Genomic DNA, 24,771 nt, shown 5'->3' with positions numbered 1-24,771 from the left:
TATAAATTATGACACCCTGAATCAGACTATAGGTTCCAAGTTACAGCGAGCCGCAACATAAAGAATGATACAGAATTTGGTAATATAATGTATTGCATTTTTATTTACCAGACAGGGAACATGATCTGTACATGATAAAATAAATGTAACAGCGGTCAGCACACTGCTGTGCCACATTGGGCACAATGTGTGTGTATACACACATGGTCTCTTTGTGAGTTTATAGCTTCACAGTTTTACAAACTAAGGAAATACTACATATCTCTCATTGTTGCAGTACAATAATGAACATGAGAAACAACATGAGAACTCCACTGGTTCAAGGTTCTACGCCTGTGATGACGGACAATCTCAATAAAAACCACGCCTGCCATATTCAACGTACATTTACAAAGCCGATCAACACAATTAGGCAAAAGTACACTGAGCCTCCCAGGGAGTTTTTTCCTGACATTTGGACTAAAAGAAGCATTTACTCTTCACTTGAATCCCAGAGAAGGCCAGATTCTCCACGAAGAGCTGACTGGTTTGCAGAATCACAGAGTGTCCGTCAGCCCAACTCGGGACTCTCTGCTTTCAGTCCGTCCTCATCAGTTTCTGAGTTCTCTTCTTTCTTCTCCAGGTCAAAATTCTGTAATTAAAGAGTGCCAGAATTACTGACATCAGCTGAAGCACTATGCCTTCTGCCTGATGTAGTCATCATTTAAGGTTCTACCTCTAATTCTTGCAACACTTCATCCATGAAGTCGCTGGGATTTTGCTTGTAGTCCACAGCTCTCGCGATCATCTCTCTGAACATCTGCAGGGACAAGTGGGGTCAGGGAGCTGCTTTAGTTGGTAATGAAAATTTCAAGAACAAATTAAAGATCAAGGATCAAGAACAAACTGCAGACCTTGACAACATTGGTGCCATCAGCGGCTGACACAAAGTAAAACGGGAGTGCCTGCTTTTTTCCAAAGTTAAAGCTTCTCTGTGTCACCTTCAAATCAACTGCAGAAATTAAAAACATATTAAAGCTAAAATTGATTTACAAGCATCATAAAGACTGAATAGCCACTCTTTGTGTAAGTGTTCAGTGTCACCATCAATTTTGTTGGCAACCACACAACAGGGGATCTCGGGTCTGTACTCTCTCAGCTCCTTGTACCAGTTGGCCAGGTTCTTATATGTGATCTTCCTCTGAACATCAAACACCTAATGGAAAGGAAAAAATACTAAAGAACCAAATACAGCAATACAGAATCAACCTACTTCTGGGTCATCCAGCACAGTATTATGAAAAAAAGACCACATTGGACACTGTATGGGGTAATCGTTGACTTGAGCTCCTAAAAAACATGTGTAAACGTGGCTGTTTAAGCGATAATCGTATGATATCTCGCACAACATAACTGCTTATCTGTCAAATCTCACGCAAAATAAAAGCAAGTTCTGTTCAGGTGCAAGTCCTTCTCAATAAGCAGCTGCCAACTCTGCATGGCTCGCCATCTTCTCCCAGTTATAAATATAGAAGGTTCGAATACAAAACTGCAGAAACATTTACATGATTGTGACTGAAACTCTATTCCTCACCTTTCTGCACACACGTGAATGTCACCCTCACTTACCATAATGCATGCATGGGCTTTGTGGTAGTACGAAGGATGCATGCTCTGAAATCGCTCCTGACCAGCGGTGTCCCAGAAATCTGGCAAATCAAATATAGCTATCATAAAAACTGCATTTTCTGTGAAAACAACGTTCAATTTTGGGGTTACAGTGGGTGCACAAATACAGCGCGATACACACCGACTGCCACGGTCTTGTTTCCGACTGTGGCCGTGTGTTTGTAAAGGGTCAACGCGTAGGTGGACAGCTGGTGGGGACGACTACAAAAATGGGTTAAGGGATCGTAAACTTGACTCAGAGCTCCTTCAAACCCACTTTAGCTTGATCTTGATGGTTGTGGCTGCAATGATCCTGTTGGGACAATGCCTAGAAAGGACTGATCAGAGATATTTTCCATTTCTGTAATTAAAAAAGGATACTATTTGTCCATGAGAAACCTCTCCATCAGCCTGTGAGACACAGATTCACACAACAGCAGCTTATGACTTGAGGAAATTCACCATAATAAGCACTTCTTGAGTCGACTTACTTTGATTTCCCCACCGCGCTGTCTCCAAGGCAGATGATCTTTACTTGCTCATCTGCATCGTAGTCATTCTGATCCAGTTCGGGGGCGCTGCTCACATCGCAGGCCATTTCTGACTGTTATTTACTATTAGATAACACTAACCTAGCAGAGAATATTGAACTCTCCAAGCTCTCAATTAGTCAATGTCAAAGACTTATTTTATTCCATTTTGTTGGTCAGTCGTCGCATAAACTAATCGTAAATTGGCCAAATAATGCAGCAATATCACCACCAATTAGGTAATATTCTGTAACAAAATTTCCTCTGTTTATCCAGCATGCTAGCTGGGCAGCCTAACCAACGACTTAAGTCAATTAGCAAACTCTGCTTACCGATTTATCGTCGGTGGCGTCTATCACCCGAAGTTATTTATACAGGTCAAATATATAACTTATGTAGATCTATATCGAAGCTAATGTACTACATTCGTGTAGGGAAAAGCTACCTACAATTGTACGTTTGTCGTGGTGATCAATGGTGGCAACCACGGCAGGTTTCGTTCCTATGCAACGGAGACGCTCAAAGGACCACTTCTCGGTTTAATGTTGTCCTTAGAGCTGCCTGTCAAAAAATATTTTCTTTCCAAACAACCAGCTGCGTCTTTTACTAGTTTATTTTGATTTAGGTTGAAGTCTGATTGGAAATTGAAATGAAAAAATCAATTGATTACAAGCCCTCGTTGTATTTGATTAATAGTATTATAGAAATAGCATTTCACAGGCTAACCAAAATTGTGACAATGATTTATGGTTTTATATATAAGATATAGTCAATATTTTCCCCATCACCAAGCAGCCTTTGGTTCTAAGGCTGTAGCAGCCTTGTCTCGTTCATTTGTAAGAGATCGTTTGTTAAATTCATCCACAACAAGGGATGAGATGTATTGTGAATGACGTATTCCAAAAGTGAAGCTTGGAGCTTTGGGTTTTGAAAGGGTCACCTGGGAATATAGACAGAATATATTCCAGAAATTAACAACATGTATAAATTTTGGCCATTTGCATAACTCATGCATGATTAGGACCTTTTCAGGATAGTGTGCACCAGGTCCTGGCTTCTTCGTGCTGTCATCGGGTGGGAAGTTGCGGCCTGTCATGCTGTACTGGGGAGCTTTGGGTCTGTAAATTGAGGGGTCCACAACTTTGTAGACAAGTCCAGGACTCTTGAGGGGAATCTACCACAATAGCAACAAATATTACTAATAGTACAGAGTGAAATTATTTTCATAATGGCATATTTTAAAACTGAACACACTTTGTTCAGATCACTGTCACTTTTATTGCGGCCAGAGATTGAGTAGGCAAGAGCTGCAGGTGTGACAACAGTATTGGGTCCAAGTACAGGGGGCAGGGTGTATGAGGCTGGACCTGGAGCGAGAAAAACAGATAAAGTAGCTTTCTTGTGCCATTGAACTTTGCCATTTGTATCTTCAATTTAGGAAAACAACACCAAAAGTTACTTGGAGTTTGCTTGCTGTTGATTTCTTTGTGCCTCCCTGACAAAGAACAAGCTGGAGCTGAGTGGAAATTTAACCTGTCCGCGCGCTCTGGAGAGTATGCACCTGCAACACCGAAGCAAGGATCAGTGAGGTACAAGATCTGCACATGATGAAACATTCTAGTATCAGAATACACAATTCCATGTGCGGTTGTTTAATTGTTGTAGAACTAATGAGTGTGAGTTTTTCTGACCGGGTCCAGGAGTCTGGACCAATCTAGGATCCTTTCGTCTCTTGTAGATTGAAAAAGCAGGAGTCCCATCATGACCCTTTCTGGTGATCTTGGGGTGCATCGAGTATTTTGGTCCAGGGGAGCAGCTGGGATTGGCCAGTTTATGACGCATGCCCATGCTGAACATTGGTGCCTTGTATTTAGTTGGATCATGTTCAGAAGATCCTTCATTGAATAATTAAAGACAAACATTATCATTTTGAAAATGACCAACACTGCTGCTGATAAATAAAATTATAATAAGTGAGACGTGGAGAAGAAGAAGAATAGAATGAGGAGAAGAAGATATAATTATGAAGTTGGTCAGAAAAAGGCTATGTAACTATTTTTGGGGTACCTGTCAGTCCTGGTAGGGCATATTTGGGTCCTGGGCTGCTGTAGAGGGCAGCTATAGGTCCTCTTGGCCTGTGAGGCCTCCAGGTTCCAACCCAGTTTTCAATGCTTTTCATTATCCTGACAGAGCAAGAGAAAAGGGAAGAAAGAGCTATGTGGGACATGCCTTTGTCTACACAGATCACAGTTATATAAACGCTTTCAGTTATATATATATATATACAGTATATACTGTATATATATATATATGTGTGTGTGTGTGTGTGTGTGTGTATGTATATATGTGTGTGTGTATATATATATATATATATGTATTTATTAAAAAATGCATCAATCATGTTTGAGTTTTTTAAAAAGCATCAGGTTTGTAAATTATATTATATTTTTGGCATTACAACAGGAATATCTCTGACTTTATTAGTTATGAATCAACAAAACACCACTGTGGTCCCTTTGGCAAATGCCACTTATAATCATAAGAACTATTTTTTATCCATCCATTAAATGACTAAAGCTTAATTTAAAAAGTACCTACCTTATAAAGATCCTGTCTGAGCTTTCCTCGGCATGTGTTAAGCCCTAAGAGTGTTTAGTGATTGTCACCTTTACTATGGCAATGTTACCATGGAGATTAGCCATGAAACCACGTGTGAGTAGGAAAGAATAATACATGAATGCATGTAGCACCGAAGGAATCGGTGATTTATTAAATATGGCAGAGTGAGCAATTGAAGAGAAAACATGCATTTAATGTTTTAAAAAAACACTAAATGTAATACATCTGATAACCCTACAGCAGTGTGAGAATAAAAAGTTTTTAATTAATTGGCATATTTTACACAAGTGAATGAAACACAAGCAAGAAAGCAACAGAATCCCAGGCAGCTAAATCAAATCTCAATTATATTTTCCCCTTAATTTTACATATTATTTGATTTAGAAAGAAAAGAAAGCTTTATTTCTCAGGCTGACTGTGGGTTTGCTTTTTCAAAGCGTAGCATTGGTGCTGCAGGCCCAGCTGAGGTTACTGTAGCTGTGGAAGCTTTCTCTCAAACCAGCCTTCAGGACCTTCATCAGATGCGCGAGCTTCGCCACTTCCTCTTGAGGACGCTGCGTTTTCGACAGGAAACGATAGTTATTCAGACAAACACCAGCTCTCACCCATGAATATATACTCCCGTCTCACCCTGGTGAGGGTCCGCAGCAGCCGCAGCAGCACGGCCTCCTCTCTGTGTGGACACACGCTGGTCACTGTGTTCACACAGCTCAGGAGACAATAGATGGTGTGTCTCTGCGCCTGTAATGGCGTCGCATTGATGGCATTTCAAATCCTTCACTATGTGATTCAGAATGTAAAGCATGACTGGCATCGTGAGCGTGGTTACCTTCTTTAAAACGCTCAAAGGCTTTTTGCTGTTCAGCCTCTCAACGTCATCTGGATTTAAAACGGGATCCTGGATGTAGTTAAAATACAGACGTAAGCCTCAGACAATGTAAATACCGTAATAATAAAGTCGTGTTAAATGCAAGCGACCTTTAACCTATCGAGCCAAGTCCACAGGAGGCAGCAGAGTACTTGGGGGTCCGACTCGGTGACCAGCAGAGCCCACCCGCAGTCGCTACTGTTCAGCTCCTCCTGTAGAATAACCAGAGTCAAAGGCGCTCCAGATTGGGAGATATAAACCATCCGTGCACCAGTCACCTGCAGAAGAGCCGATCTCTGCAGGACAGTCTCTCCCGGAGGACCCTGGTCCGCCATCGCCTTTGCCACCAGGCGGGCCACTGAGGTGGAGTTTGGATGACGCTGAGTCCTGCACAGCTGTATATGACACAGATCGCACTGTAACACAGTCACCGGTGGGTTGTCATGGCAGCCAGGCTCAGAAGTACCTCAATGCTGGAGCTGTGTTTGTGAAGTGGCTTTTTAAGGGCCCACTTGGACCTCTTGGTCAATCTGCTGCCTGTTCTCATGCTCAACATCTGGAAGTTGATGGAATGAGGATGCTTTTTTGTTGTCTGGTTGTCTGGTGAATGTGCAGCGCGGACCGAGTTAACTGGTTTCAGGTCAGCTCTCATCAGATCCTGCACGCACCAGTGTCTCCCCATTGTCGGGCTGCTATATGGACTCCACCCAGTGTCCTTCAATGGAGAATGAGAGGGGAAGACGGTCTCAGTCTGGTCTGGTTTTGGGTTTACACGCTCAAAGTGATAATGTGAAAATCAGACCTCCCGGATTTTGAGCTTGCTGAGGTCAGAGTCACTGAAGCTGCGCTTGTCGGCCAACAGCTCTCTCCTCCTCTCCAGACACCCCAGGGGGTCATCCCAGGAGGTCACTGACCCCACCCAGGAGCTCTTGTTGCTTTCATTTAGCAGGGGCAAGTAATGTTTGGCCACCAGGGTCTCCCTCACCGTCCTGTTCAGAGCCTTCAGAGCTGACCTCTTCTCCAGCTCTGCATGGACCTCTGGAGGAGAAGGAAGCCCCAGGGCCAGGCAGGAGATCCGCACACAAAGGAGGTACACCACCTGGGAGTCAGGAGAGAGCGTTCAGCAGCCCTGCCAGCTGTGTGCGTGGAAACAACACGATAGTGTCGCGTCCTGACCTTTGGCGTGTATCTGAGCGCGCGTCCCTCCCGGCCGTGCAGCAGCAGCGCCTGTCGATTCAGGTAGTGCTGCAGGGTAAATGGGGCTCCATGCCGCAGGCTCAGGTCCGGGTACTGGACCAGCTGCGTGCCGAGCAGGCGAGCAAAGCCGAACACCTGGTTGATCTGCGCCCGGGTCTGGATGGAGCGAGGCCGTTTGATCCGTACGTAGTGGACGGCCTCGCTGGGGCTGAGGCGGAGAGTGTAGACCAGGTAACAGGCGATCAGGACGCCTGACAAGGAAACACCACACACATGCTGAAATCACAGGAGAGCATTTGTGCACCACTAGCAGAGAGGCCACAGTACCTGTCCTGCCCAGACCAGCATGGCAGTGGACGGCCACCCTCCCCTCTGTCACTGCAAAGGCCAAAACTTTCACCCCGTCAATGATGCCAACGAGGGACGACACTCCATAATCTGGCATCCCGAAGTTGTAAAAATATACTGAAAATACACAAATACGCACATCCACGAATATTTGTTATGATCCCAATATTCCCATATCCGGGTATACGCGTAAAAGCAGATTTAACGTGATTCTGATCGAACGCGACAGGTGGGTAAAGAAGCAGATCTCACTGTCATTGTCCATGAAGATGTGCGGGGAGTAGGTGAAACCACTTTCTGGGTCCAGGCTGGGTCCACAGTGAGCGTGTTCCCCTGGAAGCTGCATGTTGATGACTGATCTGATGTTCAGCCTGCAAACAAAAGATGAAATACCAACCGCGCCTGAACGCCGCAGCAGCGATGAACACAGATAACCTCTGAAACTGTTCGACGATGCGGTACTTCTCGATGAGGTGATTCGACGGCCGCGCCATGGCAACGATGTCATCCGTGACCCTGGGCGGAAGAAGGGTGTGAGCGGCGCGTTGGTGCAGGGAAGTGGTGTTTACAGAGACGGCGTCTCACCAGGAGGAGAAGAGGCCTCTGATCACCTGCTGGTTTGCCTTCCAGCACTCGGGTCCTTCATAGCGGCAGTCTTTACCTCCGCAGGCCAGCAGGCAGAGGATCTTGGGTGGGATGGCCTTCACCAGGTTCTCTCTGGCCTGGGTGTAGGAGGGCCGGGGTACCGGTATGTGCGAGGTCATCGTTGGCATCATCCTGCACCAATGACACGCAACCAAGTGCATTTACCTCACCAGCATTATCTGAATTTATACTAAATCAACTTCTCAATAACCCCAATATTCTATTTACACACCTACCACCAATAAAAGTTCCATTATTCTGTTTTATTTTAGCAATATTTGTAAAGAAATTATATTTTAAGCAGCAACCTCTGTACAAAACAAACCTTTATTGTCCTGTAATCAATCAACTGTGAAGATTTCAGATTTACCTGCTTTCTGTTCGACGCGGACGCTACAAATCCCATTTAATGTCTCTGACAAGTCCAAGAAACTGATGAACAATGACCACACACACACAGCGGAGCGACCCAGCAGCTCACACACACACACTGAGCTGACACAGCTTCACTAAGCCCGATTAGCCATAAACACATGACATCAGACATTTACAAGCCAATTATACTTATACACCACCGATGAATATTGGATACACGAAGGCCCTTGTTGCCACCAAATCAGTCATTTATTTAACAAGCATGTTCATCTCTACGTGCGTGTCAAAGAACATTTATTTCTTTATTGTAAATCAGCCCACTTTTTTTTTATGAACGTAGCCATACCGTCACAGCGCCCCCTGTAGTCCAGAAAGAGAACAGTTAGAAATAAATCGTTTCCCTCACCTTAAATTATGGATTGACTAAAGTGAACATTCAGCATTGCTTCACTCAAGTGAAACACGCACATATATAAATATAGTTTAATTTTCTGGTTGAAAAACAGTGAAAAAGAGAACACATCATTAATGTAGTCAAAAATGTCTTCAGACATTTACACATTAAGAAGTTGGAAAAGTTAACTGAGAAAAAATAAAAGTCCACAACACTGTCAGATTAAGTTATTTTATTTGTAAAATAGTTTTGCAAAAGCAACAGATCCAGCATGCCCCGTACGCAGTTTGAAATGTCTACACGGATTAATGGACAGTGATGAAATGTAATAAAGCAGACAGTGAAGCGACTCAGTGCTAACGGCACGTCTGGAGTGCAACCTTTGGCCTCGCTGTCAAACCCAGCTACAGCAACATCTGCAGCATTGAGCCATCTTCGGCAACTATTAGCACGTGTTCAGTTTTCCATCCACACTGACGATTGTAATAAGCAGAACGAGCTCCGCGGTCAAGCTGCACGGCGTGAAAGCCGCAGCTGGCGGCATCCGCTGAAAGCTGAGGGTTACGCAATGTTTCAGGCTCACATTTGTGATTACGACAGATCTGAGGTACGCAGGTGGAAAATGCTTCCACCCCATCTGCAGTTTGGGTGACTGACAGGAAAAGGAAAAAAAAATGCTACAGAAACGCTGACATCTGTCAACCCTGAATACTGTGAAACCATCTTTTTCCAAGGTTTTCCGTTCCTGAGCATCCTGAAAACGCACTGGTGGTACAAAAAATGCAAACATCACAACGCACACTGCGACACCAAAGGAAGTGTCAGAACTCCTTTGTAATGTCTCTGGGGTGATGGAGGGAGTGTGGCGAAAGAATAAAATGATGAAAGAATTACCGAAACACAACAGAAGGCACACTGTTACTTTATGGAACCATTTATTGGAGACCACAAGGTTCCAAACTACTGTCCAAACTTTCCATATATATTTGTATAAAAAAGAAAAAAAAAAATCACTGCAATCATTATGTTAGCGTATGCACTTTCCCAGCAGGACTGGAATAATATAATAGCAGTGAAGAATCCTTAAAGGCCTGCTTGTAATCGCCTAAAACTGTCCTTCACCATTTTAGGGTTTTAGTTTCAGCTCCCTCCATCCAATATGCTCAAAAACATCTACAAAAGTGGTTCTTTGCAGCAGATGCTACCTGGACAAAAATGATCATCACAAAAGCTCCCAGAAAGGCCGACGCAAATTTGTAAGTATTTACAACCTGCCGAAATCCAACTTTGGGGAAACAAATAGAGCAAGATAAAGTCTGTAATGTAAGGCGATGAAAATGGCATACATAAAAGAAAAATATATCAGATATTAAAACTTTACAAAGATGATTAAACCGTCCACCAGCCTTGTCCTTTTGGTCCAGATTAGTACAGGAAGAAAAATATGTTGGATCAAATGTCTGTGATTTCACTCGTGCCTGGTGGTGTCGATTCTTCCTGATATGGGCTGCTGGTGCCTCATTTGGCCAGCTCTTTGGATAGCCAGTCCAGTCCTTCATACAGCCCAGAGCCATTGGTAGCACAGGCTGACTGGATGTACCACTGGCGATAGGTCAGATATTACAGCAAAGTTAGACATGAATGCAAGTTTGAACCACATTGCAGGTCCTATAACATTTGTACTTACCTTGTTGCGGACGCCATGTAGACCGAGTTTGTCTGTGAGATCGCTGATCGCTAAGGCATTGGGAAGGTCCTGTTTGTTGGCAAATACCAGCAAAATAGCTTCTCTCAGCTCATCCTCTCCCAACTAGAACAAGCAGGGATACAAAGAGGTGAAAATCAGTAGAAAAATAAACTAAAAAAAGCAGAAATGTTGAAAATAACTATAACGGTGTACCGAACAGTAGCAATCTTTACCACTAGGGGGCGACAATATTTGCTTTTTGTGAAAAACGTGTTTGTTTTCAAATATCAACTGACTTTTTCTGAAAATCAAGGGGGAAATGACTTCATAGCCACACTTTTCTGGCTTAAAAGGACAGATGTTATCAACCCTCTTGACATAAATGGAGAGAAAACAGGTTCTACATGATGAAACCAGTGACGGCTGTGAGAACCAGCACAGCAAGAGTCACAGAAGAACAAAGGTTTGCTCACATTTTATTAACAAAACAGAAAAGAACTTTACTCTAGGTTCACTTTCATTGGCCACCTAGGGTGCTGCAAACACAGTTTAAAGCAGGGTCAGTAACTAGCAGTGTCACGGCCATACCATTATTATTATCATATATGTGGATTTCACAGATTATGAAAACATCCTCATTACGATTTAAAATGGATTCTATCTACATTTAAAAGTAACCTACAGTGTTTTCATTTATTGAGAATCTCTTCAGACAAGTACGCCACGAGCAAAAGCCAGAGGAAGGAAATGTGCAGTTTGACACACATTTATTACTTGTCGCACAAAGTTTGCTCCAGAAAATGTCACAAGAACATTGGTCCATAAATGAGAACCGCAAAGCAGTAATAGCTAGTTATGTGTTCCACCTGTATCAGGTACTCATGTACTCACCATCTTTGTGAGCTCTTCTTTGGCTTCCGTTACTCTTTCTCTGTCATTACTATCCACTACAAAGATAAGGCCCTAGATGACAAATATACAGAATTATTTTGCAAAACGTGTTTTTCTTAAGTGAGCTTTACATCTCCATTGTTTTGTTTTTTTAAAAAAGGGGATGGGCAGACTAGGAAAACATGCCTAAGATCTCACAGGCAAATGTCCAGGTGGACATCTCTGATACAGTCACACCTATGGCATACCTGTGTGTTCTGGAAGTAATGTCTCCAAAGGGGTCTGATCTTGTCCTGGCCACCAACATCCCAAACAGTAAAACTGATATTTTTGTATTCTACAGTCTCCACATTGAAACCTTTACAGGAAAAAGAGAAACAGGTCTTAAATTCATTGCTCTGATACACTGAATACACATCTATATAACAATTTATCATAGATCATCTCATATATCACATTTCTCTTTTTTTTTTTTAAAGCAGAGACAAAACAATTCAAAACTCAGCAATAACCACACCTGCTATTTGGACATAATATTTGTGGCGTTAATTTTGGCTGCAGTAATGAGAAATGAAAATGGACGGGGTTAAAAGCAAATACTTGAACAGGCAGAACAGGAAATGATGTCACTTTACTGTGACGCAGCCCCAGAAAACAGGAAGACAACACTTGTGTAATATCAGAATTTTTGTATCGTGAAAAACCAAAACGATACATATCATCATTGACAATGAACGGTATTAGTAGTTAAGTAGTTAGTAGTTAAATATTAGTAGCTCAAAATAAACGAGATAATTTATAATTAAGAGCGCATGCATTCCTTACCGATGGTGGGGATTGTGGTTACAATTTCACCAAGTTTTAGTTTGTACAAGATGGTTGTTTTTCCAGCAGCATCCAGGCCGACTACAAAGACAAAGTCCCACAAATATTAACAAAAATGAAGAGTTGGAGCTTTAGCAGTTTTGTCCCACAAATGGCTAAATAACGGGAAAGATCACCATTACTGTCCTGATAATTATAATGACATGTTTTTACATGAGAACATGTCCTAAAACTAAATGTCCTAAAACTAAAATTAAATGCAAGATCATTGCAGAAATAAACAAGAAACTGGATTAGCTGTCTGGTACTTAAAGGCGACATTTAGTGGCTAAAAGATCGAATTACAAAATTCAAATGGAATGAATGACTGCACCATGACCTTCCAGAGTTACGGCTATAACAAATTAAGTTTAATTGATTCAGCTATGATTGATTTCAGATCTGAAAAAACGTATGAAGTGAAGATAGCAGCGTAAAACTGTAATCAAACAAAGGTTTGGCGTACTTTTAGATGGTTTGGACCCCTTTTGGAAGACTTCAGTATAAAGCTTAATCGAGAATACCATCGGAAACCTGACAGTTTACGCTTGATATGAAAATCACTAAGTTTTTTCGCTTGTTTCCCCCCTGTATTCCATTTGCTCTTTCAAACATTTATGGTTAAAAGACTTCAAAACTCAGCTAAGCTAGGTGGGCAAGACATGCCGCAATGCTAAAAGCTACATTAACACTATCGTTAGAGAAGCAAAGCTTTCACTCACCCATCAAAATTCTCACTTGCTTCTTGCCGAAGAGGCTACCAAAAATCGATGAGATGGTGAGTCCCATATCTAACTCTAAATGTCAATGAAATACTTATTTGACACCGCTCTGCTGATTCCGACTTCCCTCACAAAGTGCTGCCGAGTGCCACGTCCGGGCTTACGTGGAAGCGGCTACGTCATCAGTTTGAGTCAACTTTATTAACACCGGTTATTAGTGTCAACGACAACAACATACAAATATTTTGTTGTTTGCCTTTAATAATAGTTAAATTGTGATAACGTAGACAATGAATATGACATATGATACTTTTGACATTTAATATGGACATTTTTCTTTTTTTAAAGTTTTACACTTCCGGTTGTTCGTATGGGTCAGTCCTAATTTCCACCACTAGATGTCACTACAACAGACAGGCTGCAATCACGTGCGTCATCCTTTGGAATTCCCATCGAGGGCTGTTCGAATCTCCCTCAGGACAGGTGGACACAAAACAGCAAGACAGGACAGCGTGCAGGGGCAATCGGTCCTTCTTGAGAGAACGGAGCAATATTATGGAAGCAGCTTTACCAAAATAAAGCTCTTATCTCGAAAAGGTTCATAGTTTGATATTTACTATGACGTTTGAAGGTGTACTGAGTGGAAAGCAGGTAGGCATTATATTCATTATTCATTTATTGTGCATAGTTCACTACGCAAGAATCTTTGTGTACTTATCCTACTGGTATAACATGTATAATAACTGTCATTTCCCCCCCCAGATAGATATTCTCTCTACTGAATACATAGTGTTGCTCACTCCCAGGTAATATCACTATATGCTTTTGAAATTATTGAATTACATTAAACCAGCAAAGCACGAGTGGTGATTGTGTTTTGAATAAAGGTTTTTAACTGAGTCAGTCTTTTGGAACTGACCAAAAGAGTTATGATCGAACACGTTGAGCACATGTGACAACAGTTCGTCAGACAGTTGGCGCGCACACACAAAAAAGAATCTGAGCACTCTGCATCAGTTTCGATTTGTTTTAATATTTACTTTAACTAAAATTTACAACTCTCAACACAAGCTTGTGACAAACTTGTGTTTTTATGTCTGGCACATCAAGTGCACGCCAAGTTCAATACACCAATGTTGACAGTTGTGTTGTGCTAATGTGTGTAATTTGCTGCATGTTTGATCTGCTGTACCTGTGCTGTATTTTTAATTATATGCAGTATCATCGGGAGTTTTTCTGTGATGGTGGTTTCCATTGTCAGATGGAGGCATCTCAGTAAACAGGTTCGTCGAGAACAGATATGTATTGGCTTTGTTACTCCAGGATATATTGTCATATACAAGGAAGTGTCCCAACCTAGTGCTGGTCGTTGCAAAGATTCTGCTCCATATTTGATCTTTACAAAACAAATATATGGCATCATTATTATTAAACCCCTCCTCAACCTGTGTGTTGGCCTTCGTGCCTGTTGCTATCGGGCACATAGTTATCTATAAGGTCTATATGATCAGCAGACTTCCCCTCTTGTGTGTTTTGGTTCCAGGGGCACCTCCTGGTCCAGCTGGCCCTGGCAGACCTCCTGGCTGCCGTGGTGCTCCTCTACAGCAGCGCCATCAACAAAGTCAGCTCCGACCAACGCGTTTCCATCTGTCAGTATATCCTTCCGCTGTCAATGGTGAGACTGCCCCATCTAAAAGCTGACACCATCAGCAATGGAATAAGTCCAAGTTAACTTTGATTTAAATGTAGGTTAAAAGGGGCTTTGCTCCAAATATCTGTGTTTTATGTTTGTAGGCAATATGTTAACTATAATCACTGGCTATTCAATCCTTGTTTTTACTGATAGATTTGAAACCAAGAGAGAAACAAAGTAAAGTTTCTTCTCTTTGTGGTTGCTCCTAAAGAGTTGTCAAAAATGGGCAGGATTCTTTCAAAGCCAGGAATTTAGGTTTCAATATTCACCCTTTTAAAAAGTACCATTTAAATAATGCTGAATATTGGATTGTAAGGTGCCCGAAAGTACTCTTTAAAGCTGATCCTGATGAGTCTGGTTACATCACTGCAGAGTCACAATCATAGTAAAAACAGTGCAAACCTCAAGTTATTTTATATGGCATCTATAAACTGGCAAACGTACACAGTGTTGCTTTCACGTGTCGCGGCTAGGTTTACACGATGTCACCCAGACTGAAAACACAAGTTTCGCCCTGCTGTCCTTTCACACGTCGGAATCTCCGATTCGAGTTCAGTCCGTGCTGAATTGTCCAGGTGGATATTTGCCCTACAGAGAAAACCCCTGCAGGAATGTCACTTCCATTCAGAATATGGATTTCTTTCAGTTTCAACAGATAGGGGGATTATTTAGGTCAATATTTAATCAGTGCTGCTGGTTCGGTTTAGAGAAATCTCAATACCTGAGTGTTGAAAACGACAACAAAAAAAAAAACTTTCAGGTTTTAGTTTCTTGAATAGGTGAATTTCGTGATGTTTGTAACTGGATTCAGACAGTTATAATACCCATAATACCCTCTCTTCTGCTCTCCTCCAGACCTTTTATTTAATTTCCTTTCTGCTGGTTTTGGTTTACGCTTGGAAGTCAAAGGGCGCCATCCAAGGGTGGAGAGCCGCTCCCCCAGGGCACGAGGTGGGTCCGGTCAAACATCTGCTCCTTATGGAGAAGAAATCTGGAACCTCTCATGACTTCCTCACTGTTGTCTTGGTTTCACAGAATCAGATCTCAAAGGCGGCGGTCTCCGCGCCCGTGTATGCGATCGTGTGGTGAGTGCATGACTGCGCATAACACCATCACTCACACACTCTGTCCTTCACCTGCCTTCATGTTATTTCTGTCCGATGTCACAGGTTGATCCCAATTGCGATCTACGCAGGCTATGTGTTCACTCCCCTCATAAAACCCTCTGTGGTGATTCCGGATTCGGACCCATCGCTGACTGGGTATATCCGCAATGGCAGTAAATACTGCACCAGGTGAGCGCGCCGCCTTGCCGAACAATAAAACCCTCATCTTAGAAAACAAACGCAGCATTTTAACCTGTGTTTTCTGTGCGATAGCTGCATATTATTCCTGCACATCTCCAGCGACTCCTGCTCTGATGCCGTGAGTATCTGAACATCTGATGACATCTGAATGCAGTTGTTTGATTGCTTTTAAGTCTTTTGGAAGCCCATAATGGGAGTATCCTTTTGCTTGTCCTCCCAGGAGATCATCCACGACATGTTGATCAGAGTTTTCCTTTTCCTTGTGGTAATTCCGGTGATGTTGTCCTGCTCCGTAAGTCATAGAATCCAGTTAGGAGGAATGGGGATGTTTGTTTTTATCCTTTAATCATTGAGACTGCTCCCTACTCCATGTCCACTTATTCCACTTCTTGTCCCAGGTGATTTACTATAAGGTCGGTCAGTGGTATGAAACACACAAGCAGGAGGGACTTTTCCCTGTTGAAGGAGACGGTCGTTCAAGGAGGAGATTCAAAACTGTGTTTTCTACAGCCCGAAATATGATGATGGTCATCTTATTCTGCTGGACACCAGGTACACGCTCACATACGAACACATCCATCTTTCTGAGGACTTTCATAGACGTAATACTTTACCCAGCTCCCTGCACTAACCCTAACCCTCCCAACTAGCTCCCTAACCCTAATTAAATTCTAACCTTGACCTTAAAACCATGTTTTAACCCTCAAACAGCCCTTTGAATTTCTTAGGAAAATCTCCACATTTTGGTAGTAGAATGCATAGTTGGGCACTTAATATTATCAGTCCTTTATTTAACCAGGTAAAAGGCTCATTGAGATTAAAATCTCTTTTTCAAGAGCGACCTAGCTATATATAGCAAGACCACAGACACTTTAACGCTGTCTGAAAACATGTCCTCTTTCCTGTCGTCCTGCCGCAGTGCTCGTCCTCGTTCTGCTGTCTAACTTCATGTTGTGGCTGAAAATTGAGCACCACCTGTTTGCCCTTTATTTCATTCAGGTAAGAGTTGAAAGAATGTTGTAAGCGGAAGGGGAATTATTTCAGGTCCGAGCAGCAGACTGTTGCATGCTGTTGTTTTTATTCACCCCAGGCTGCCACAGTTTCCCTGCAAGGCTTCCTGAACAGCATGGTGTATGCCTGGAGACGGCGGAACTTCACGGAGGCCATCCTTGGGGAAAACACACCCTTGCTGGTGTACGACCGTCTGGCTTTTTTCGAACAGTCACTGACCAGCTCGTGGTGATTGTTGCCCTGGTGGGCGTGAGAGATGTTGCCTGGCTACAGCAGCATATTGCTGGCCTGACAGGCTGCTGGTCTGACTTAAACGCTGAACTGTTTTGATTGACATAAGTGCGGACCGAGAGCGAGAGGCAATCAAAGAAAACACCGATTCTGATGTTTTTTTGAGTTTCAGTAGAATTGCTGTGAGGAACGACCTCTGGGGCTGTCGGAGAACCCTTGATGTCACCACCGTCAGTGGCCTTTTTTATTGTATTGTGCGTATTTATGTTACAGAGCCTTTTTCATTTATGATTACTCCAGTTTTCAGATTTAGGAACATTCCATTGCTGGGGTGGTGAAAAGGGAAGTTAAAACACAGCAGAATAATTTACTGTCTGCACAGAACATATGGCACTGCATTCCTTCACAAGGAATTTCTGCTTTGTTGTTGCTCCAAAACCCTGTAAAATAAGCATTTTATTGGACTTTACATGTGTCTCTGTCTGTACGGAAGGCTCTGTAAATGACTGACACATCACCGGTTGTGTAAGAGATCACCTGGCTTTACTGGTTACATGAAGCCTGAACTATCTGCTCTTGTATCTGGTTGTCTTCAGTAAAAACAAGTCCGTTTGTGTGCCGTCGCTGAACGAGCCGCAGCACGAGGGAACGGCTAATTTCACTCATCCCAGCTACTTGGTTGCACTTTCGCAAAGTAGAGGGAATTCCTCCTGAATAAAACTCAAACAGTGACAGTGAGTGCGTGAGAGGACACGGTGACACCAACAGCACCGATATTGTTGCCATGTGCTCCTCCGGGTGTGCACATGCATAGTTGCTCAATCAATTATCTGCTCAGTGAATTTTCTGAATACGATGGATAAGACCCACAGATCTGCTGGGTTTATAAATGTGACTCATTTCCAGCATCTTTCAAGAATAGCTAACTGCAGCCGTTTGTCTCAAACATTTTTTCTTTATTTAGAAATAATAAGGGATGTATTTAAGTTATTTAAGAAATAAAAGCAATATTAACAAACACTTGTGATTTATTTGTCCACTTAATGTTCCATTTTCTACTTTAATTTGCTTATCTTGAATTCTTTTTGCTGTATCAGGTTCTACGGTTTTAAATTGAAAGTCTCTGTGATCATCTGTGGACGTTACTTTTACGACCTGCCAATTTGATGCTAGTATGGGGACTGTGTGGCAGAGACAGAAGATTCGCCATTGTTCTGCTCAGGGAGCACTGCCCCTTTATGTTCTCACTGCTGTTAACTTGACAGTCAAAAGTCTGACTCCAACTGTTGAGTATAACTGCATTATTCTAGCAGCTCTCCTCCAACCGCAATACCCAGAGCGTCCTCTAGAGGCGGATATGAGCATTAGTATGGCTCGGAGCTCTTAGAACGGATGTGGAATATTTATAAGCTGCTATTGTGAGTGATACATCCACAAAAGCCAACATATTTTTTTCTTAAAAACTATGATTTTACGATCTGACATGACCTTTACAGGGTAAAAATACCAGTTGTGGTCCAGTGATACTGAATTTAAATCTCAATTCATCTGAATATTACACAGTGTCATGACAAAGTTCACTATTTAAAACTGAAGAAGTCATTTTTATCCCACTGAAATTACGCTCACTTATAAAACTTTGTCGTAGGTTCTTCATACTTTTAAAAACACATTTGATTTAGAGTTTAGCAGCATCATCATGTCCAAACTGCAGGAGTGTTACTCTGTTACAGATTTTGTGTGAGGGAGGATTATGCCATTATCATTATTCAGTCATTATCATAAGGAAAAGGGAAATTCACAAGTTGCGACGTTTGGTCCAAAATATGAAAGGTTCGTCCAAATTCAAAAGTCCATGGACAAGGATCTCTGCTGAACCATTTCAAAATTCCCTGGTCGGCTTCCTGCTCTGCGCACATACACGCCGTACCTCCCATCTTCCTCCTCCTCTTCATCCTCCTCCATCACCCTGTCGTCCTGCCCCAGACCTCTGTCCACCAATCCGTGATGCATTCGGCCCTGTTTCACGCTAGGCCAGCTTTTCTTCCGCAGGCTGCTGTTAAAGTCGCCCAGGGAGGTAAAGTTCTCCGAATGTCCCCCCCTGAACGGGGGGAGCTCCATGGACCCCCGGCCCATGCCGTACGCACCTTTGATAGCTTTGAAGGTGTTGACAGACGCTTGGGAGCCACAGTGGTGTTCGTGGATGCACCGGGAACCTGATGAGGACCTTCTGAGGGCGTGGAGGGACTGCAGCTCCTCTGACAGCTCCCCAAGGTCAGCAGACATTTCCTGGGGAGAATAACGCCGCTCTATGTCTCATTTTAAACAGATCATCGTTTGCATAAATATGCAAATAAAGAAGCCCAACCTTGTCCCTCAGAGTGAAGAGCTCATACTGCGGCGGGTCAAACACTTCCTGGAAGTCACTGCGTTGGAACAGATTATTCTTGCGTATCAACACCTTCAAATAATAAATCAACATCTTTAATGGAAACTTCTTCCCAGTCAATCTGCTGATGTCAGTATGTCTTAATGACCTTTTTCCTTGGCTGTTTGACTTGCACCAGGATGGAGAGGATGAGGAGGAACAGCACCACCCCCGTGGACACGCAAATGACTGTCCCATGAGTCTTGGTGATCTGGTGAAAGAGACCTTTACTCCGTTTCTCTGCATGATCGGCGTGATGTAAGGGACAAAGAGAAATAAAATACAATCATATTTAGAAGCGATGAGAACACACGCATGACTTGTTGCCCCTCTTCATCAGGACACTAGGAATGTATCCAGGAACTATTCAAAGCCTTCACCGAATAGCCAGAAGATGTGATTAACAGCCGTTCAAAGAGAACGCGGTGCCAATAAACAGCCGACAGGCACTAGAGGTCTATTACAGATGATGGGATGGCTGCATCACTGCCAAGAGCTCATTTCAAAGAGATGGTCTCTGTTGTCCAGTATTTACAGATACACACTGTTCAGAGAGGAAAATTACATAAACGGAGCATTGGAACATTTGGGGGAAAGGGAATTTGAGGGGCGGGAGCACACAGACACCACAAGGACCATGTTATGCAATATGACACAAGTCACTGCGATACAACACAACTGAAGAGATTTGCCTTTGCAGTTGCTTTCATCCCAGGGAAAGACGCAGTTCTGAATGCCGTTGCACACCAGTGACGTGTTGATACACATGTTGCTGTGGCAAAAGAACGCATTGCCAGCGCAGGGGGCTGGAAAACAAGGGCAAGCGCATTATCCCAGGTAGTCATTATGGCCAAACAATTCAGCTGTTTCTCAAAGTAAAGTTGCGCAAGACTTTTCCCTGAGTTGAGGATAAACTTTTCAGTCACTGTCTATAAAAGTTTGCGGCATTCCACTGCCCAATAAGGTTAAATGTATTTTCGTGGAACCTGCAGTGCTGAAGAGAAACCACGAGGGGGCGCTGTTACATCCAGACTGAATGAACGCACAGGGAAGGATAACCTCAGGGAGGGACTCACGGTCAGCGAAAGAAGTGAACAGCATTCGGAAGCGGCTGAGGCGACTCGTCTCGTCGGCCCACATCCTCACCACTCCCACATCGGTGTCCAGCATGACGTCATTAGCAACTGTGCTACAAAACTTGGCCTGCAAGGACACCGCGCATTATTTTCCTCTCACAAGATGTGTTGCCTCGGTGACACCAAGGTCTGTTGATAACTATTCATGATTAAAGTCCTTGAGGACAAAAAGGTCTTTTAAAATGTTAATTCATTAATTATTTAGTTATTATATTATTCAAAGTCATTACCTTTAGGTCCTCTATGGCGCTGCTTCCGTCATAAACAGCAACAAAGTTCTTCTTACATTCGTTGGAGTTTTCCATCTGGTACTCCAAAAAACGCAGGTAAATCTGGAATAAGAAACCAGGATTATTTCCAGCACATTTCATTCATCTGATCGTATTCTTCTGTAACATCCGTACAGGATAAAAGAGATCACATGTATCTGTACTCCTGCTGGATTATCAGCACAAATGGTTTTGCTTCAGAACTGGAGCATGAATGTGTCTCAAGCTTGTTGTGTGCAACAAAAAATGGTTACATTTGCCAGCAGGCCTTATGTCATATAGCATAAAACCCACGTAATCTCAACTGTATGGGGGTGGAAATGCAAGAGATGTGGCTCCAACCCCCATCTGTTGCAGACTTATTACTTATCAAAGTATTATTTCATCCTACTCCATTACACCCTCTCACTTACGTGTGCATCCATTGTTATTGATGCGACGGCAGCGGCACGGCTGTGGGGAATTAAAACATTAAGTGGAAGGATTTCTCCGTACATACCCGGTGGTTTAGCGGAGCTCTGATAGTCCAGATGCAGTCCACCGCCTGGTCCAGCTTTACTTTGTTTTCCTCCTCCACTTGACTGGAGCGGATCAGTCCGTCAGCCCCAGACAGCTCAAACTGACAATCTGGCCCACAGACAGCAACACATGGGTAACGCGGAGTCAGACAACAGGCGACCGCGGAGATGAAGACAAAAGGAGCTTAGCGACGATGCTAAAAAGGATCTTTTGGATCCGAATCATGAAAATATTTCACTAACAGTCAGAACTCCAGAATCTGCTCACACTACCTGGGATGGGGTTTAAAAGTCCTCCGATATGCAGGTGAAATTCAGGATCTATGGAGGACAGATGGAGACAAATGCCATTTTATTAATGTTATGAACATTCTGGGGTTTCCATGCCGACCATATATTTGCTATAATCACCTGCAGTGAAGCTGTACTGCACCTGGAAACCCATCCCCTCCAGCTCATCGTCGCTGAAGAAGCGGATCCACATGAAGCGTCCACTGGAGAGGACGAGGCCCGGGCTGGTGGAGCCACAGAAGCGATTGATGAGCGGCGAGAAGCTGAAGGGGCCGTCCCGCACCTCGATGTGGTCGAAACGGCACTCAAAGGAAGCCTCGATGTAGAAGTTCTGGTCAAAGAGCAGTTCTATCCTCTGGCGGGGCAGAGCTGAGGGAAGCGGAGCAACGCGGCTCAGAGTTCGACTACACGGACGTGAGATGGTTATGGCGGCTCGCTGTGGCTTACCTTCCAGAACATACAAGCATTCCTTGTTGGGCGGGTAGGTATTCGGGTAGTTTGGTGAGCTGAAGCTGCCGCCATCTGCATTTCGCTCCCAGTTACCACAGTGAAGGGGCCGCAGGGGCCGCGGGGAGGGTTTGACCACTTTGGATCTGGTTCCCTCATCTGGTTGGATGAAGGAAAAAAAGGGAGAAAACATCGCTGTGGCTCATCATACGGAAGAAAAGCTGACAGACAAGTGATGGCAACTGATTAAATAAGAGAAAAAACATCACTTATCTTTAATTCCATTGTCATGAATTATGGGCGTCCAGCGAATGCATCAATCTTACCTTTGGTCTTTTGGGCCAGAGCAAATCCCTCCTGAATAAAAAGGAGGAACGTCCAGACTGTGAAAGAAGAGAGTCTGTGAGCGCAAGTGTGTGTGTGTGTGTGTGTGTGTGTGTGTGTGTGTGTGTGAGTAAGTGTGTATGCGCCGTGGTCTCTCTGCCAAAGACTGGAATTTATATATATTGTAGAGTAACGGGGTCATGGGTGGGTCAAAGGGGGGTGAAAAAAAAAAAAGCTTAACAGAAAGGATAAGGACACTTTGCCTCCATCCTTCAACCATCTGCTTCCTTGACTTCCACTTTTTTCCAGCTTCCTGATTCACTTTAACTTTATGTAACTGATACTATGGGAGCTGCTTTTCTATGCATCAAACAAACGTACATGCGATTAATCACATCCTCTGTGCACAGCTCTGTGCCTCTCTGGACACAAGACAACATCTTAGCCTGAGCATTGTGGAATTGTAAAATCACATCGTTTTGCCCTCTTAAGGTCTGCATGAAATCAGCTACTTCTTAAATCAGCTCAAACAGATTTATATCACGAATAAAGAGAATAAAGTGCACCTAAGACGCCCCATCATCCAGACATAGATCCAACTGCTGCTCTGAATTAGCATCTTAAAGCAGAGTAGGAGCAAAGATGTTCGATTCAGCGTTTTCAGAATGCAAAGACAAGGCTGAGCTGCAGATATCTGCATTATTTAAATATGCAGAGGAAACTTTGAGAGACTTTACGCACATACAAACAGGCACTCTTGCGCCATTTCTGCCGTTTGGGAGCAATACCTACAAAATAAAAGGTTTTCCATTCACTCACCTGCACGCATCCTTCCAGGTGACGCGCTTTTCCGTTTCGGGTGGATTCCAAATGTGACCAAAACAGGCTCACTTTCCTTCGCCCGTGATCCGGATTAGCGCAGGGGAGAAGCGCACGATCGACAAAAACATTGTCTTAATCCGGATGGGTCAAGACGAGAGAGGCTTCGGTGGCAGAAAAGGATCTGCTGAACTTAAGCTTCATCGCCGAGAACTGTCAGATGCAAAATTGTGGTGGTGTGTGTCAGAGAGAGAGAGAGAGAGAGAGAGAGAGAGAGAGAGAGAGAGAGAGAGAGAGAGAGAGAGAGAGAGAGAGAGAGAGAGAGCGAGAGAGAGAGAGAGAGACTGACGGTCATATGTCTGTGGAGGCGCAAGGATTAAAGATTGGGCGCAATTGGCGCGACTCATTGCGCATGAGCGTCTTCATAAATAAGAAATACAACCTGCTCATTATGCAGCCCGCTGTAGCCTAATTAGAACACAGGCTATAAGGACTTCCCCGTTTAAAGTTTAATAACTCGCTAATGAGAATTTTTGTGCATTTTAAACACAATGACAGGCTCTTGTGCTCATAGGGTTTGCGTCTAAGGCTGCACCTGGATAATTAAGAAGAGAGCAGGAGACATGTCCCTGCTGTCCAGCTACATTTGCCACAAAAGGACACCTGGTGCCTGAAGCCTCATAAATCTGGCCAGAGCTTCAGAGATGACGATTAAAGCCAAGACTATTTCTCCCAGGGAGGAGGTGGTGACAGCCATGTTTGTTTGTCTGGTTACCAAACGACTCAAAACCTTGAGCTGGATGTATGAAAATATTCAAAAATGTTGATAATGGGCAACGGAACGGCTAAATAAATGGTGTTTTTCCCGATTCTGGAGGGACATTGACCTTTGACTGCTGCCTATAGAGTTTGGGTCTAAGTCATAATTTGGGGGGAGATGTCCTGCTATTTGGAGTTCTGAGCTCTCCAAGGGATTTTTTTCAGGTCTTTTGATGGGGCGCCTTTTAATCACAGTACTGCTGCCTTGCCCACAGCCCTGTATGCCAGTTACTTTACATCAGGCAGCTTTTGGGTGACTTCAAACATGATCCGTGCCAACATATTTCAGCCCACTTAAAAGTTTCATTTCCACTTCAGTGGGTGTAAGCTTTGAATGCAATATTTCCTCAAAACAATGAGATCCTTTCACACATCTTTCCTGCTCTGACATGAAATGAAGAAAGTAAAACAGCGGCCTCATCAGTGTAAACATCCTGCATAAAGCAGAGTAAACCACCCTATCATTAGATCCTGGGAGGAAGGAGGGGGGTATGATAGACTCAGCATCCGCTATCGTTCTTCAGTAAAATGGGACTGGTAACGACCTCTGGGTAATGAACAAGCAGTTAAAGATATGCACGGTGGTGAGGTTGCATCATGTCAGTGATTTGAGACGGCAGTCTCCCTGCGTGAGTGATTATACAAGGAAAATGTCGAAGGGAGTTAATGAATTATTCATCTGTGGTGTGTG

At 43.4% G+C, this 24,771-nt stretch overlaps 6 protein-coding genes across 9 annotated transcripts; 1 reads left to right on the top strand and 5 right to left on the bottom strand.

The window, feature by feature from the left end:
* Positions 1-75: 75 nt before the first annotated feature.
* On the bottom strand, positions 76-2,662 carry rabl2 (RAB, member of RAS oncogene family-like 2). Its single transcript, XM_057051262.1, has 8 exons — positions 2,139-2,662; positions 2,029-2,058; positions 1,790-1,869; positions 1,609-1,688; positions 1,084-1,195; positions 894-991; positions 716-799; positions 76-631 (listed from the first exon to the last, which is right to left on the bottom strand). The coding sequence occupies exons 1-8, from the start codon at positions 2,243-2,245 to the stop codon at positions 551-553; spliced, it is 672 nt and encodes a 223-aa protein (XP_056907242.1). The 5' UTR covers positions 2,246-2,662; the 3' UTR covers positions 76-550.
* A 176-nt stretch (positions 2,663-2,838) lies between these two features.
* On the bottom strand, positions 2,839-4,893 carry cimap1b (ciliary microtubule associated protein 1B). Its single transcript, XM_057051261.1, has 7 exons — positions 4,776-4,893; positions 4,245-4,360; positions 3,869-4,072; positions 3,637-3,738; positions 3,432-3,544; positions 3,202-3,351; positions 2,839-3,117 (listed from the first exon to the last, which is right to left on the bottom strand). The coding sequence occupies exons 2-7, from the start codon at positions 4,354-4,356 to the stop codon at positions 2,962-2,964; spliced, it is 837 nt and encodes a 278-aa protein (XP_056907241.1). The 5' UTR covers positions 4,357-4,360; positions 4,776-4,893; the 3' UTR covers positions 2,839-2,961.
* Positions 4,894-4,915: 22 nt separating this feature from the next.
* On the bottom strand, positions 4,916-8,437 carry zgc:77752 (uncharacterized protein LOC393862 homolog). 3 transcript variants are annotated; one of them, XM_057051259.1, is made up of 13 exons: positions 8,225-8,437; positions 7,795-7,986; positions 7,645-7,725; positions 7,462-7,580; positions 7,189-7,326; positions 6,841-7,112; positions 6,467-6,763; positions 6,131-6,379; positions 5,943-6,059; positions 5,775-5,876; positions 5,626-5,694; positions 5,427-5,537; positions 4,916-5,350 (listed from the first exon to the last, which is right to left on the bottom strand). In XM_057051259.1, exons 2-13 carry the CDS (start codon positions 7,983-7,985, stop codon positions 5,228-5,230), a joined length of 1,869 nt encoding a protein of 622 aa, XP_056907239.1. In that variant the 5' UTR covers position 7,986; positions 8,225-8,437; the 3' UTR covers positions 4,916-5,227. The 3 variants fall into 3 exon arrangements, with proteins under 3 accessions (XP_056907239.1, XP_056907240.1, XP_056907238.1); XM_057051260.1 differs by lacking the exon at positions 8,225-8,437 and having other exon boundaries at positions 6,650-6,763; positions 7,795-8,168; XM_057051258.1 differs by lacking the exon at positions 8,225-8,437 and having other exon boundaries at positions 7,795-8,152.
* A 403-nt stretch (positions 8,438-8,840) lies between these two features.
* Positions 8,841-12,983, bottom strand: LOC130536809 (ADP-ribosylation factor 4-like). Its single transcript, XM_057053013.1, has 6 exons — positions 12,788-12,983; positions 12,027-12,107; positions 11,450-11,559; positions 11,202-11,273; positions 10,311-10,433; positions 8,841-10,225 (listed from the first exon to the last, which is right to left on the bottom strand). The coding sequence occupies exons 1-6, from the start codon at positions 12,852-12,854 to the stop codon at positions 10,142-10,144; spliced, it is 537 nt and encodes a 178-aa protein (XP_056908993.1). The 5' UTR covers positions 12,855-12,983; the 3' UTR covers positions 8,841-10,141.
* A 202-nt stretch (positions 12,984-13,185) lies between these two features.
* si:dkey-30c15.2 (uncharacterized protein LOC558938 homolog) lies at positions 13,186-18,047 on the top strand. 2 transcript variants are annotated; one of them, XM_057053009.1, is made up of 12 exons: positions 13,186-13,438; positions 13,550-13,593; positions 14,007-14,070; positions 14,331-14,462; positions 15,336-15,431; positions 15,516-15,565; positions 15,650-15,775; positions 15,860-15,905; positions 16,008-16,079; positions 16,186-16,339; positions 16,707-16,786; positions 16,878-18,047. In XM_057053009.1, the coding sequence occupies exons 1-12, from the start codon at positions 13,406-13,408 to the stop codon at positions 17,028-17,030; spliced, it is 1,050 nt and encodes a 349-aa protein (XP_056908989.1). In that variant the 5' UTR covers positions 13,186-13,405; the 3' UTR covers positions 17,031-18,047. The 2 variants fall into 2 exon arrangements, with proteins under 2 accessions (XP_056908989.1, XP_056908990.1); XM_057053010.1 differs by having other exon boundaries at positions 13,217-13,438; positions 13,554-13,593.
* A 498-nt stretch (positions 18,048-18,545) lies between these two features.
* neto2b (neuropilin (NRP) and tolloid (TLL)-like 2b) lies at positions 18,546-23,588 on the bottom strand. The gene is made up of 12 exons (XM_057053014.1): positions 23,262-23,588; positions 22,445-22,501; positions 22,119-22,277; positions 21,792-22,040; positions 21,654-21,701; positions 21,362-21,489; positions 20,824-20,925; positions 20,534-20,660; positions 20,150-20,263; positions 19,567-19,697; positions 19,398-19,490; positions 18,546-19,318 (listed from the first exon to the last, which is right to left on the bottom strand). The coding sequence occupies exons 1-12, from the start codon at positions 23,269-23,271 to the stop codon at positions 18,875-18,877; spliced, it is 1,662 nt and encodes a 553-aa protein (XP_056908994.1). The 5' UTR covers positions 23,272-23,588; the 3' UTR covers positions 18,546-18,874.
* Positions 23,589-24,771: the final 1,183 nt, after the last annotated feature.

The sequence above is a fragment of the Takifugu flavidus genome, chromosome 13 (genome assembly GCF_003711565.1).
Source record: "Takifugu flavidus isolate HTHZ2018 chromosome 13, ASM371156v2, whole genome shotgun sequence".
Classification (NCBI taxonomy): Eukaryota; Metazoa; Chordata; class Actinopteri; order Tetraodontiformes; family Tetraodontidae; genus Takifugu; species Takifugu flavidus.
This window is presented reverse-complemented; position numbering and strand designations above follow the sequence as displayed.

Coding starts and splice junctions, on each gene's coding strand:
- neto2b (XM_057053014.1), bottom strand. Junction 22,041..22,118: donor ATGCTTGTATGTTCTGGAAG/GTAAGCCACAGC, acceptor CGCTTCCCTCAG/CTCTGCCCCGCCAGAGGATA. Junction 19,491..19,566: donor TCAAACAGCCAAGGAAAAAG/GTCATTAAGACA, acceptor TATTATTTGAAG/GTGTTGATACGCAAGAATAA.
- LOC130536809 (XM_057053013.1), bottom strand. CDS start 12,854: ATGGGACTCACCATCTCATCGATTTTTGGTAGCCTCTTCGGCAAGAAG. Junction 12,108..12,787: donor GCAAGTGAGAATTTTGATGG/GTGAGTGAAAGC, acceptor TTGTCTTTGTAG/TCGGCCTGGATGCTGCTGGA. Junction 10,434..11,201: donor AAGAAGAGCTCACAAAGATG/GTGAGTACATGA, acceptor TGCTTGTTCTAG/TTGGGAGAGGATGAGCTGAG.
- si:dkey-30c15.2 (XM_057053009.1), top strand. CDS start 13,406: ATGACGTTTGAAGGTGTACTGAGTGGAAAGCAG. Junction 15,432..15,515: donor CCGCTCCCCCAGGGCACGAG/GTGGGTCCGGTC, acceptor TTGGTTTCACAG/AATCAGATCTCAAAGGCGGC. Junction 16,787..16,877: donor TTGCCCTTTATTTCATTCAG/GTAAGAGTTGAA, acceptor TATTCACCCCAG/GCTGCCACAGTTTCCCTGCA.
- zgc:77752 (XM_057051258.1), bottom strand. CDS start 8,015: ATGCACTTGGTTGCGTGTCATTGGTGCAGGATGATGCCAACGATGACC. Junction 7,327..7,461: donor CATCTTCATGGACAATGACA/GTGAGATCTGCT, acceptor GTGTATTTTCAG/TATATTTTTACAACTTCGGG. Junction 6,764..6,840: donor CGCTCAGATACACGCCAAAG/GTCAGGACGCGA, acceptor CCTGACTCCCAG/GTGGTGTACCTCCTTTGTGT.
- cimap1b (XM_057051261.1), bottom strand. CDS start 4,356: ATGAAAAGCATTGAAAACTGGGTTGGAACCTGGAGGCCTCACAGGCCA. Junction 3,739..3,868: donor GGTCCAGACTCCTGGACCCG/GTCAGAAAAACT, acceptor TCGGTGTTGCAG/GTGCATACTCTCCAGAGCGC. Junction 3,352..3,431: donor GTGACAGTGATCTGAACAAA/GTGTGTTCAGTT, acceptor CTATTGTGGTAG/ATTCCCCTCAAGAGTCCTGG.
- rabl2 (XM_057051262.1), bottom strand. CDS start 2,245: ATGGCCTGCGATGTGAGCAGCGCCCCCGAACTGGATCAGAATGACTAC. Junction 1,689..1,789: donor AAACAAGACCGTGGCAGTCG/GTGTGTATCGCG, acceptor TTGATTTGCCAG/ATTTCTGGGACACCGCTGGT. Junction 1,196..1,608: donor AAGCCCATGCATGCATTATG/GTAAGTGAGGGT, acceptor CCTTTCCATTAG/GTGTTTGATGTTCAGAGGAA.